We start from the raw sequence: 14262 nt of genomic DNA on the forward strand, positions 1-14262 counted from the left end.
TGGGTGTATTATTAAATATTTTTTATTTTATTTTAGAGTGTTTATTGGTATTAAAAAGTTACTTGCACTTATTGATATGGTACGACAAACTGAACCACAGCACCGCGCCATTAAATTCCTTTCAAAAATGGAAGAGGAGGGCGGCTTAGATATGGTTCGACAGCAGTAACCATTCAGAACTGAATTAAACATGGCAGTTGTTGATGTAAACGACGTATTTTAACTTGTAAGTGCAAAATATTTAATCTCTTATATGATTACCAACAAACACATACATATATATATGCTTTTAAAAAAGAAAAGTACTTATAACAAAATATTTAATGGCAAGTATAGAGTACACGTAGAAATACCTGATTATACTTAAGAATTAATTATGCACCACATAAGATAATAGGGCATAATTGCAATAATTAAAGATAAATGCTTTCCAATTTTCAATATAAATTATATTAACGTTTTAGCTAACATTTTAAGCATTTATTTAAAATATGTTTGTTCATGTCGTTTAATATAACTTATGTTTAAATTTATAATGTATGTAGTTGAATTTTATTATAGCAAATATTTTAATTTGCTTACAGTTATATTATAAATTATTATTAGTTTAAATACTGTACACACACTATGTGTAGATATTTAAAACAAAATTAAAAATTACTTATAAATGTTATAAATTATAAAGTTTCGATTGTCTACCCTGAAGCACTCTTCTTTATAACAGAAGAATTCCCTTTAGCTTCTTTTTCTTTCAAAATTTTCTTTTGAAAGGAAAATATTCAATTAATAAAGATTGAAGAACTTTCTATATCTCACTATAACACCATCTTTCAATATACGTTATTGTAATATGTATAATAAACTTCGTTTATTATTAATTTTTAAAAATAAAAAAGTTATTGTAATTTTTTATTAGGCAAATTTTATTTAAACCTAAGTAACAGACAATTTTTGCTAGAGCAAAAATAGGAACCGTACCGAAAAAGATATATATCAGCTTATAGTACTTCACTATATTGTTTGATACCTTCAGCTCCAGCGCAAGAACAGATTTAATTTATAAAAGCAGTTTGTTTTTTTTTTTATAAAATAAATTCATTAAAAAAAACTAAATAAAACATTTTAATCATAACAAAATAAAAAATAATTTCGGTAATCAACGCCAATCAACGATAACGATATTTTTACCAAATCCAAAAACGAAAACATTCTGATATATATTAATATTTTTTTATTGAACTGAATGAAGTTCCCAACTTCAAGTCCTGATTTATATCAATCGAAACTTTATACTTTAAATATTTTTGTATATTTAAATTTAATTAAAATTTAAGACATTCCAAATATGTAAAACATGACAAAGAAAAATTCAAGCTTATACTAAAACGATTTATAATTCTTAATAATTTCTTTATAATTTGATTTAATTAAGAAGAGAAATTTACTAATTAGCGAATAAATAAAAAATCTTAAGTTAATGAATGGCCATAATAATAATAAATAATTATTATTATTTTAATTCGTTTTGTATCTAGAATATTCAAAAATATTTATTCAATTAATATTTCAAAATGTTTTCCAATAATAAATTATTCTAGATATTTTCACATATTGTTATTGTAAATTTTTTTTATATATGTACATTATTCTAAAATATTTATTAAATTGTTATTATTATAATATAATTTAACATATAATTTTTTAATTATATACTTACCTATACTATATGTAGTATAAGATATCCTAAAGAAATTTAAACTTAGTTAATTCTCATATTTTAAACAAGTTCGCTTCACTAATCTCTAATACTAATCTGCTTATTTCGGAATTATATAATAAATTTATATATGTGTAGTTATATTTTATAAATGTATAAATATATATATATATATATATATATATTTATATAAATGTAATATATATATATATTTTTATATAAATATATTATGAATCATGTATACAACATATATATAAATACATATATACAATTATATGATTTATTCGAGCAATATCAATTACTAGTTATTTATTAATATAAAAACTTTAAAATTTAAATTAATATAATTATATACAGCTATATACAAAAAAATTATTAAAATTTACTCAATAGATGTATTATTAATTAATTCGCTGTTTAAACTAAATAAATTAGAAACAAAATTAAAAAAATAAATTCATTTTAATGATATATGAAATCGTATATTATTTACAAATATTCTAAAATTAAATATATTATAACACCACACTATTCGTTATTAAATCATTGTTATTAAATTAATTAAATAAATTATCAAAAAACAAAGAAATGTATCGAATATTTGATATGATTGATGATATATGATTAGAATTGAAATTAATTAAAAAAAAGGTTGGTTAATATGTAAGATTTAACATTACTAAAGCAAATATTGTTAAAGATAATTCAATTATTTTAAAATAAGTATATATAAATATATTATTATATTAACTTAATTATAATAATTATGGTAATAAAAACTGTTAAAAATATATAATTGTTGTTTAAATTTTTATTTAATAGAATAGAATTTTAAATTTAAAAATACTGGACTTTCTAAAAATACTCCGCCTCCTTATATTATTAAAACAAATTCCATTTTTTTTGTATTATACAATATATAATAATATTTTTATAAAATATTAATATTATTATTATAACTTATTATTATTATGACGATACTGACACGAAAGGTGTGGGTCGAATACATGGAGACAGACATAGACATTTGTTACTATACCTTAGGCTGATGGTAAGACTGTAGAAAATGATGTAGTAAAGCTTCACGATCTCTGGTGAGTGGCTGCCCTGTATTCTGCGATCTGGCGATCCACCCCATAATCATATTTCTCATTTCGGTTTTTATAAAGTCATGCGGATACCCATTAACCAGATAAAGGGTCTTGTAATGCAAAAGATCGGTATGTACAAAAGCATCGCTGGTCCGAAATAGCACTTTACGTAAATGAGAAATTATGGCGTTACGTTTAATTGCAGTGGATACATGGGAGGTGAAATGCACCGTACGCAGCGACTCTGAAGGCTTATGATGAACGGATAAGAGGAAGGAAGATGATGTGCGCATTATCCGATAATCCAGATATGTCACGAAGGGATGACACCCGACATTAGCATCTAAACGTTCAACTTCATAGGAAACATCATATTCAGTCATCTGAGGAAACAAGCGCATAAAACTAGACACGCAAGATTGATTCATGTAAAGCAGCACATTGTCTACACACTTCCACCAGGCAAAAATACTATGCGACAAGAACAAAGTACTGTGGTGTAACTCAATCCGGGAATCGAGATATAGAGTGGCAAGTATTTCAGCGGCATCACCATCTTGTGATAACGTCTCCATTTGGTGATATAAGTTACCATCAAATGTAAAATAATTCCCCAAATTCAGAATGTAGTCCAGCAATTGATGTAGCAACTTGACATCGATTGGACAGGCACTCTGGAACCAGGACTGCTCCATACAGTACTGTAAAACACGCCATAACGATGTGATGCGTGTATCAGTATATATATCCTTAATTTTCATAGTCACTAATACGTATCCGCGACGTGGTTTAATCTGCAGAAAATGGTCGGTTAGATGATCTATGTCGAGTATATTGTGTGAAGATAAGCGACCTTTTAAGGTAGTCTGCAATATGAATTGACACAACTTATGCAACGGATTTGTATACCAATTTATCGAACTGCAAATAGGGTGTATAGGATGGTCGAGTTTATGTGTTTTTATAGTTCCATATAAATATGGAAGGGTTGGCTTCTCATTAATGCGTTCTTCTAGCTCTTTATGAATACCTTGGGGATAAGGGTTTCCATCCTTATAGATACGGCACAATGAATTAAATATTTCATGATAGTGTACACCCAACTTACGAACCAATTGGCCTACATCATCGCAATATTTCACACATTCACCTCTGGCGATGTAAGAATCAAGCCAGGCATTCACTTTTGAGATATAGTTTTGTTTGGATATTAGGATTGTTGTACTTCCGTTATCCGACTGTACCGCTAGCACATCCTTGTGCCTGTGTAAGAAATCGAGGGTTATGTGGAACAGGTATCTTAACATATGATGGAATCTTGTAGGATTTTGATGTTTAACCATAACTTCGAGAAACTTAGTGAAATGTTCCTCCATTTGTAACTTGCAGTAAGCACTTAGATCTTCGCAGGCCTCTATGTAAGCATCATGATCAGTGCACAAGATTGTATAATAGTCCTGGATGGTAGGGGGAGTTATTGGGCAATACTTTGGCCCAAAACTCAACAGGATTTCTGCCTCTTCAGGTACATATAGAGCGGTTAAATTTAAAAAGCCACCTGGGATTACACGTGGATACAAATCACGGTAGCATGGTATAGAGACTGATGTGACCAACCGGGGGGTTGTTGCTTCTACAGCACTTGTTAGGAAACGTGATAAACTAGTAGATGGTGGGCGGATGGTGACTGTTGGTACTGTAGAAGAGCTGTTTGTAATTGGTACATTAATCCAGAAGGGCTGCACAAAACTATCTTGGTGGACTATATCATTTCCGGACACATTATTGGACATCCGGGCACGATCATGATTGTCATTCATATTTTCCAAGGCAATGGATATGTCGTTCATATGGTGCGCTAAATAAGTACAAGAATATATATAAGAATAACAATATTACGATATCACAATTACAAATATATAAAATAATTATGCATAGATATATGGTCTTTATAATCACAAATATTAAAGGGGATGCATAGTACTGAATATGGACAACATTATAAAGTTTTAAATATGAAAAAACAAATAATTTGGAAATACCTGCATCTGGATCTTTTAAAGCGTCACCGCAAAGGGTGCCAGAGGGCTCACTAATTTGTGTTGGTGGACGATTAGAGATATCACCACAAAGGATACTACTGGGTTCAGCACTTAGCACTAAAAGAATTATAAAAATAACTTTTTTTACATATACACAATGACAAATGACGAAATATATAGTAATAAATAAGTTATATAAGTTAATAAAATACTAGATAATGATAATTTTAAAGTCAAACTTATATAAGATTTTACATATGGAGGTAGTAATGGATAAACAAATGAAATATAAGTAATAAATATAAAAACATAAATAAGAGTAAAAACAATAGAAAATAAATATAAGAAAAAATGAAAGAAATAAAAAAAGAGAAAGTAACAAAAATATAAGAAAAAGAGAAAGAATTACTAACAATGAAGATGAAAAACGAAACCACAAACAAACGATAAATAATAATATACAGAGACACAAAAATAATATTAAATATTAATTAAACAAAAGTAAAATGAAACAATATTATTAATTAATATTTAAAATATAAATGAAAATGAAGATAATGATTAAAAACAAACGATTTTTAAAAAATTAAATATAAGATATAAAAAAATTAATTATAATATATAAAAAAATAAAATATAATATATAAAAACATAAAATATAATATATAAAAAAATAAAATATAATATATAAAAAAATAAAATATAATATATAGAAAAAGTAATATATAATATATAAAAAAATGAAATATAGTCTATAAAAAAATAAAATATAATATATAAAAAAATAAAATATAATATATAAAAAAATAAAATATAACATATAGAAAAATAAAATATAATATATAGAAAAATAAAATATAGTATATAAAAATGTGAAACGTAATATATGATTAATGAAATATTAATTAAAATAATTTTGGTGACAATAAGTAAACATATAACAAACATATAACGAGTAAACAATTAAAATAGTGATAAAGAATAGTTAATATAACAAAAAAAAATCGATATGAACTATATTAATGTAAAACAATTACAAGGTGATAATAACAGTACAGTAATGCCCCCTATAACGCGAAACTAATTATGAACTGTACAAATCCCCGCGTTATACAGGGGAATACCTGTCTTATACGAGGGATTGAAATGGCATAATATGAAAACGCGTTATAAGGGTACCGCGTTGTAGGGGGATTACTGTATATAATAACTACTTACAAAAATGATAAAAAAACAATTACAAATAGAATTGATATAAAACATGAATACCTGCACCGAGATCGACGCTGGTTGTAGAGTCATCTGGTGGTAGTAATAAAAAAATAAAATAAGAAAAATGAGAAAATTATTAACACGCAATACCTACCTCCTGGTAGTGCTGGAACCGATGTATCAAGAATATGCGTTTGATTATCAATTTGCGCTTCCGAAGTAGCGTCCATGCTAACAGAGGGAGAATGCAAATGACGCGCAAAAATATTTTAAACAGAATGTGGATCTGAAAAATGGCAACACAACTCTAAAGATGTAATGCGCCAAAAAAAAAAAACTACCGTTGGTACGCCGGGTGATGGCTTTATATAGGTGTAAGAATATTGGCAATGCACAACCGGGATATAAACGATAAAAGAACTTACACACAATAAAAGTGGCGCAAAACAAATATGGAATATGGAAATAAGTGATATTGACAATGCGCAACAGAAATAATAATGCACAAGACGACGCAGTACACGATTCGGAAACCTTTTAAACCGAAATGTGCATTGTCTGGATATGCAAATTTAAAACAAATATGAACACATACACACACAAAATGAGAACGGAACAGAAAAGGATGGGGGCATTGCTTATATCCAAGACACGAACCAAAAATACGATTCTTCTTTCAACGAGCTTCAATGAAGTGACAAGTTCAGTCAGTTAAGTTTCAAAAATAAAATATAAAGGATCCTTATACCAATAATTTAAAAATGAAAAATAGGTTCGTCGCTTTTGCTTATTTCGTTCCTATTAAATACACATGTGTGGTTAGTTGTGCACTTCGCTTTGACTTAAAAGCTCAGTTTGTCCGTATGTACCGTAAAAATTTAAGCGTACTTAAGCTAAAGCGAAATGCACAACCAACCACACCTGTGTATTTGATAGGAACGAAATAAGCAAAGTTCGCCGCTTTTGATTACTTCATTCTTATCAAATACACAGGTGTGGTTGATTCTAAATTTCGCTATGACTTAAGTTCGCTTAAGTTCTTACGGTGCGTACCGACTAACTGAATCTAAAATCATATTATTAATATAAAATAAAAGTGACTTTCCTACTTTTAAAACGAATAATAGGTGAAATTAAAAGTTAGTATAATCAAAAGACAATATACATTTGTGCGGCAAAACGGTAAATAACTATGTACCTAACTATGTAGAAAAAAGTCACCACAAAAAATTAGCGATGGTAAAATGCAGACAAGAATAATTTCACAGGCAAGTCTGTTTTTTATCAACTGTGCTTTTGTAACCATTCATGTGATCGATTATTTAAATGATAATTTATGAATGAAGATAATTAAAAAAAAAAAACAATGATGAGAATATTTTTAGAAAAATAAATATTTGTACAGTGATTTACAGTTGTGGTCTGAATAAAATAATTATAGTGAAATATATATTTCATTACCCTCGTAATGTGAATGTGGTGACATATCAATATTTATTAATGATTTTTGGTTCCAGTAACGAAAGTGTTGGATTTCTATCTTTTAACCTTTATAATTATTAGTTCTGGAATTTAATAACTATTCTCTTTTACTGTATTTTAGGTTAGATGCCATTTAAATGTTTGTTGCCTCTGTGCTTTTACGATAGAAAACGATTCGTTTAACACATTTGGCACATATTTCAAAATTTAGTAATTTCCCTTATGGGAAATTTATTTTTAATGGTTCAATTCAATATTTTTCGCCTTAAATGAGCTGATTTATTGATAACGACCTCATTTATATGAAAGCACTTTGTATGGTAAGCCACTAATGCTCATTAGTGGCTATAATGTGCTATAAGAATTTATTTTATTTTTTTGGAATATGATATTTTTTGAAAAGTGATATTTTAATAATAATAATTTATAATCATTTATAAAAAAAAAATAATTTATTATTGGAAAATATTATTTTGAAGTGTGATATTTTTAAAACTAAAATTTATAATTTTATAGAAAATAATATTTTATGTTTGGTATAATTGATGGGTTAGCCATTGGTATGGAATAATAATTTATTTGGTTGAATTATAAAGGGAATTTGAAGATAATTTTTACTTCAAATTTGTTAGAACAGAGCGATGACAGTATTCAAACAAGCACTTGTGGTAATAAAAATTTCATCGGTCCAGTGGATCTGTCGTATAAAAATATGAATATGTCAAACCCTGCGTTGTAAAGCATACAAAGTGTGAAGAGGCTCTTCAGCTAGTGTATTTTAGACTTTTGCATTTAATATGGATGGTAATAACAAACTATAGATATGATTGATCTGTACCAATACCGCATTAAAGTCCTTAAAGACAGTTGATGATGGTACACATTATTGAAGAAGAGTATGTCATTAGTAAACTTTAATAGAGTGTTCAGTACATCATTAAGGATGAATTTAACGCCTCAGAACTGGTAGCCCCAAAAAAATGTTCTTTGGAGGTTGCTGCAAGGTTTCCTTCATGGTAAGTTCCATACATTTTATAATTACAATCAAACTTCCACAAATCGAAGCAATGTTTTGGAGAGAAATGGTTCAACTAACTTATGGAGACTTCAAGTTAAAGGACTTTCTTGAAATTGTGTTTTGCTCTCTAAACCCTGTTGCATTCTATTTAGTTCCGAGTTATAGAAAATTTGTGTCACACAAATTCAAGTTATGGTAGTTTAGCTGTGATACATTTTGTTTTATCTTTTCAGTAGTTAATAAGTCAAATATCTTAATAGAATCATATAAATATGCTTAAATAGCTAGAAAAGTAAGTATAATTATAAGTCAAATGTTATAGAAATAATAATATTAAAAAATAATTAAATATAGTATTAAGTTAAATAAAGATCCTTACGTACTTAAATAAAATTTTTGATTTTAGTTTTTTATTTTTTTTAAAAGTTTGATTTTAAAACTATACAAAGATATTTCTTCAAATATTATACGGTAACATTTGCGTACCTTTCGGACAGCATATGGATTCAAGACGATGTACTCAAAAACCGATACTTCAATATCTTTGAACGAATTGAATCACTAGTTATCCAAGATGAATAAAACAACTTGCAGACAGAGAGGACAATATTTGGGGGGATATCTTAATGCAAACTACCATAAGATTAAGTTTGCAACGTAATCGCGTTATTTTGTTATTGTTTCAACTAATGTCATCATTAATTTATATTTGATTGTATTTGATTAATAGTAAGCCATCACTTTGGAATCACCTTAAATGCCCATTATATTCTTCAAACTATTCATGATTTGTTTTGGTATTGATATAAACTTTTTATTAGGATTAACGTAGACTGAACTGCATCTAGAATTAACCAAATTTCAACATTTTTTACAACTACCTAATATTTGATCCAAACATTTATTCCATTTCGTTTAAAATGATATTTCATTAATCTTGATATACATTAATCTTGATATATAGTCTTTTTTATTATATTTAACCATTTGTGGCAATAAATCAAAACGGGGAGTTTAAGCACATATTTCGATAAATTGCAATAATTCCATTTATTACAATAAATTAATGCCAGTTTGAACGTGCTATTAGATACTCTTCATTCCTACTGTTATACGTGGGTGGTTTAATAAGTCAGTGACTTTTTGAATAAAACAAATTTTTTTTGGCAAATAAACATTTTATTTTTCTACATAATCAACTTTTAGCTCGATAGATTTAGTCCAGTGTTTTTCTAATTTTCTTACTCCCTCCAAATAATAGGTTTTCTCAAAGCTCTCAAAATACGCGTTTGTTTCGGTAACGACGTCTTCATTCGACTCAAAACTCTTACCGCCCAGCCATTTCTTTAGGTTTGAAAACAGAAAATAGTCGCAGAGGGCTAAATCTGGAGAATATGCTGGATGGGGTAGCAGTTCGTATCCCAATTCATGGATTTGGGATCGTAATGCTTAATCAGCACACGAAATTCAGTTTTTTCCATTTTCGTCAAAATTCATGAGGTTGTCTGCTTTGAACGGCTATCAAACACTAACTGAACGACGTAGCTTGCTTAAAATTAGAAAGTTGCCTACTGGTAGATTACAGCTGACGGCAGCACTGTTGCATTTGAAGTAACTGTGCGGGAAATTCAAAAAGTCACCGCCTTAGTATTATTATACAACATAGATCGGTAAACTTCTTATAACAACTATCTATTAGAATATAAAATGCAATTTATATACAATATTACATATTATTTTTATTAAATAATGCAGAACTCCGTCTCCTTATATTATTGAAACAAATTTCATTTTTTTGTTGTAAACATTTGCGTATTTATTTGATTTGAGTTTATATATAATATGTAAATTTTTATGTAATATTAATATTATATCATTAATTATTTTAGCTGTAAGAGGATAAAAACTGTTCGATAAATTTAATTTTGTTGCTGTGTTTATAATCGCGCGTCCATCAAAAATGTAAAATACATTACTTTTTTTTTTATTTTTTAATTATTATGTTTTTTTTCTATAACATTCAAATGTAAATTTATATTAGTTTAATACTTTTTTGCTTGCTTCTCGACGATTCGTTTACTAAGTTTCTGAAATTAATATTTTATAAATATTTTTGCTGTAAAATAATTTTTTTTTACTTTACTTTACTTTTCTTTTTTGTATAATAATATTTAAATTTCACTTACGACTATAATTTATACCCTGTATTATTTTATTAAATCTTAAATTTCAAATGGAATTTGAAAATTAAAAAATTTTAATTAAAATAAAAATGCGAATTTTTGATGTGTTGATTTTTATAATTTTTTTTTTTTATAAAAACTATGTGTATTATATATTTATTTGCAATATATGTATGTTTAAAAATATGTATGTTTGTATAAAGCATGTTGGTGTTAAAACTAAAATTTTATAACTAAAAATGTAATAATGAAAAATTGAAATAAAAGTGTAAATGTCTGTTGTTCCATTAATTGGACATCTAAATTACTTCTTAAATAATAAGTTTGATTTGATTGCAAATGTATATTTTATAATAAAAATAGAACATTTTAACAATCAGTATCGTACCAAGCGGCCAAATTATTGTTGTCATTTGGTGGAGTTGGCATTGCGCCCAAATCAAAATTTAATGCACCAGCATCAATTTCCCCAACGTCCATATCCATTGAATATGGTGATGTTGGAGCTCCGCTTGGTGGTGCGCCACCTCCGCCGCCACCTACTGGACTGCTGATTTCAAGTCCTTGCATTGAATCTATTGGTAGAGTATCATATCCTGTTTAAGGTTGAAAATATGAAATTATTATTTTTGTAAAAATATTTAAATAATTTTTTTTTTTTTGATATAATGTGCAAAAAGATATATATATTATAATATTGCAATATATTAACTATATTTTATTTAGTTAAATCTAAACTTTAGGCATGCAAGAAACAATATCATAAACTTTAAACAATTTTATGCAAAAAATTTGAGTTTAAAGCTACTATGTGTAATTTTTATTTGCCTTGAAAAAAAAGTGTATATATAGAGTCAAACTTTCATAACTCGAAGTAACCTTTTGCAAAGAAAAGGTTCCACTTGTGGAGACTTCGAGTTAAAGAACTTTTTTGAAATTGTATGTAATTTGCTCTCTAAAACCCTGTTGCACTCCTTTAAGTTCCGAGTTATATAAAATTCGTGTTATAGAAGTTTGATTCATGGAAGTTTGACTGTGTATATATGGTAAAGCGTATAGTAAAACACGATTCTATTGACCATTTTAAATAAAAATTACTATTTTGATTTTGATTACGCGTATTTTTTAAAATAAATTGATTTATTGATTTCACTCGCAGAAAATCCACTATAACTATAACTAATTAATCCTCACTTTATCAAAATCCAATATCAATTGCTAAAGATATAGGAAAAAACGATATAGTATATATCTGAATAGGAAAGAAAGCCCTGTATAGATAAGATAAGATATTTAGTTACTAAAAATTCAAGCCTGATTTATTACTTTAGGTTTCTACTTCTCTTAAATATCATTCAATCAAACCGTAATGTATCCAAATATTACCAGAAATTAGAGGTGGGCACCCAAGTACATTATTTGGCACAACCAGAAAACCAGCATGCGCTAACCAATATATGGTACACTCTGTTTCAACTGCCCAATAACTTTCATGATGTTATCTTCTTGCGAGTCGGGTTGGCATTGATATCTATTATCTACTATTTTACTTAGAAGTCTACACTGTTATGATCAATATAAAAAATTAATTATTTGTCACTTTTGGTTCTTACAGAGCTCCAATCATTTTTGAAGCATAACGTTATAACTGACTGAAATTTTAGCATTTTAATTAATTAAATATTTAACTAAATAAGGTCTATTAAATTTATCAGTAACCTTAAATTGTTCAAACTAGCTTTTTAAACTTTATTCAATAAAAATACAATAGATTTGATCAATCGTGATGCACCATTATTCCTTCTTATAAAAATAAGTTATTTAATGAAATGGTAAACACAATCTTTCGAAGTCTGCAAAGGCAAAAGTGATTGCTATAAGGAAAGCTATAGCTTGTCTGAAAGTAGATGATATACTTGATAGAAATATATACATACTATCAGGCAGTCAAGCTACTTTAAAGTCCTTGAACTCAGTCCAATTTACATTTAGAATAGTCTTTGTCTGGTACATATTTCTAAATGAAATGTCGACGCAGTTCAATATTTTCCTAAGCTGGGTTCCAGATCATAAGGATTTGCGGCAATTGCAAAGCTAGACGGGGTGCTTCAGGAAACCATTTGGAACACCTAAGACATCATGCAAACTGGCACTGAACTCTTCCTGTGCCGAAGTTTTTAACAAAAGATGGGAAGACTCAACGATATGCAGGCATCTGTATGCAATTTAGCCACGCTCAAATAAAAGAAAATGAAACTCTCTTATTGAGACACCCCGTAGAGATATCAGTCTTGTAGTAGGCTTATTACAGGTCATTGGATTTTAGGTAACCATGTTAGGAGACTAAATCATCCTTTCAACCATACCTGCCGCAATTGTGGAGAGGACGACGAAAGTGTCTGCCATTTTCTTTGATTCTGTCCAGCAAATGCGCGGCGTCGCCTTATCAATTTTAGGGCTTTCCTTTTTGAAAATCTTGGCGAACTGCATGACTTCTCTCTGAACAGCATTATAAGCTTTGCTAAAGGTTCTATGTGGTTCTAACCATTGAGTTTTTAATTATACGATTCCATAGGCTCGTCGGTTTAACCTAATCAGTACAGAGAATCTGCTTTACTTTCTGATGGAATTGAGGAAGGGCAACTGATAGTTAGATATTCACCAAAAATAAGCAATTGATCTGATCAATCAATCAATCAGAGAGAGATAATCGATTTAAAAAAATGTATGTTTCAATAGAAATAAAATAGTTTTTTTTTTAAATTTTTTACGTGCACAAAAATCAAAATTTACATGCAAAATATATACGTGTATGCAGTTCTATACTATATAAAATCGAAGTAAATGTGAATATATTTGTTATATACAAACACTTATTGGGATTAGGCATGCATTTTTCTTTGCAAGCAAAATTAAAATTTGCAATAAAATTGAACTCGAATTTATAAAAAGAAATTAAACAAAATTAAAATGCTTTTTATTATTTGGAACAGAAGAAACAATGTTATTAAACTAAAAGTAATATAATTATAATAATTTTTAATTGCAAATAATTTATTTAATCACCTATTTTTCTTGAAGGACGCCGGTACTGAAACATTTCTCTGAATAGGTGTACGTGTGAATAGGTGTCTGTGATATTGTTTTTTCAATTAATAATTTGTGTTACGTACTTTTTTTAAAGCTCTAATTTTCATGTTTGAACATAATATTTAATCATTGATTTCATTAAATGTATAAAATTATTTAATTATATGCAATGGAATCGCTACTTTGGTTGGTACTATATAAGGTAGTCACTATTTTAGATAATGTAGTATATTGTTTTGTTTTAATTTCATTATTTTATTTTATTTTTTTCTATGTTAGAATATGTTTAATTGCAAAATTTAATTATCGGAGGTTAAAAAATTAGCTTAGTTTTGTGATATATGTTATATATTAGTTGGCTTAACTAAAATAATTAACCACACATGAATTTTATATATATAATTTTTTTTTTTTTTTTGTTTTTGAA

The 14262-nt window shown here is 27.7% G+C and overlaps 2 protein-coding genes across 3 annotated transcripts; both read right to left on the bottom strand.

Annotated features, from left to right (window-relative positions):
* Positions 1–2654: 2654 nt before the first annotated feature.
* On the bottom strand, positions 2655–6613 carry LOC119670746. 2 transcript variants are annotated; one of them, XM_038081144.1, is made up of 4 exons: positions 6217–6613; positions 6120–6152; positions 4851–4967; positions 2655–4666 (listed from the first exon to the last, which is right to left on the bottom strand). In XM_038081144.1, exons 1-4 carry the CDS (start codon positions 6290–6292, stop codon positions 2751–2753), a joined length of 2142 nt encoding a protein of 713 aa, XP_037937072.1. In that variant the 5' UTR covers positions 6293–6613; the 3' UTR covers positions 2655–2750. The 2 variants fall into 2 exon arrangements, with proteins under 2 accessions (XP_037937072.1, XP_037937073.1); XM_038081145.1 differs by lacking the exon at positions 6120–6152.
* A 4329-nt stretch (positions 6614–10942) lies between these two features.
* On the bottom strand, positions 10943–14025 carry LOC119670747 (armadillo segment polarity protein-like). The gene is made up of 2 exons (XM_038081146.1): positions 13812–14025; positions 10943–11341 (listed from the first exon to the last, which is right to left on the bottom strand). Exons 1-2 carry the CDS (start codon positions 13843–13845, stop codon positions 11115–11117), a joined length of 261 nt encoding a protein of 86 aa, XP_037937074.1. The 5' UTR covers positions 13846–14025; the 3' UTR covers positions 10943–11114.
* Positions 14026–14262: the final 237 nt, after the last annotated feature.

This window comes from Teleopsis dalmanni, chromosome 1, assembly GCF_002237135.1.
Source record: "Teleopsis dalmanni isolate 2A chromosome 1, ASM223713v2, whole genome shotgun sequence".
Classification (NCBI taxonomy): Eukaryota; Metazoa; Arthropoda; class Insecta; order Diptera; family Diopsidae; genus Teleopsis; species Teleopsis dalmanni.

Bases quoted from the DNA above. Each gene is read 5' to 3' on its own strand.
- LOC119670746 (XM_038081144.1), bottom strand. From the start codon at position 6,292: ATGGACGCTACTTCGGAAGCGCAAATTGATAATCAAACGCATATTCTT. The intron at 6,153-6,216 runs GTAGGTATTGCG...TACTACCACCAG, and splicing joins GGTTCCAGCACTACCAGGAG to ATGACTCTACAACCAGCGTC. The intron at 4,667-4,850 runs GTATTTCCAAAT...GTACTTATTTAG, and splicing joins TTTAAAAGATCCAGATGCAG to CGCACCATATGAACGACATA.
- LOC119670747 (XM_038081146.1), bottom strand. From the start codon at position 13,845: ATGTTTCAGTACCGGCGTCCTTCAAGAAAAATAG. The intron at 11,342-13,811 runs GTGATTAAATAA...AACCTTAAACAG, and splicing joins GCGTCCTTCAAGAAAAATAG to GATATGATACTCTACCAATA.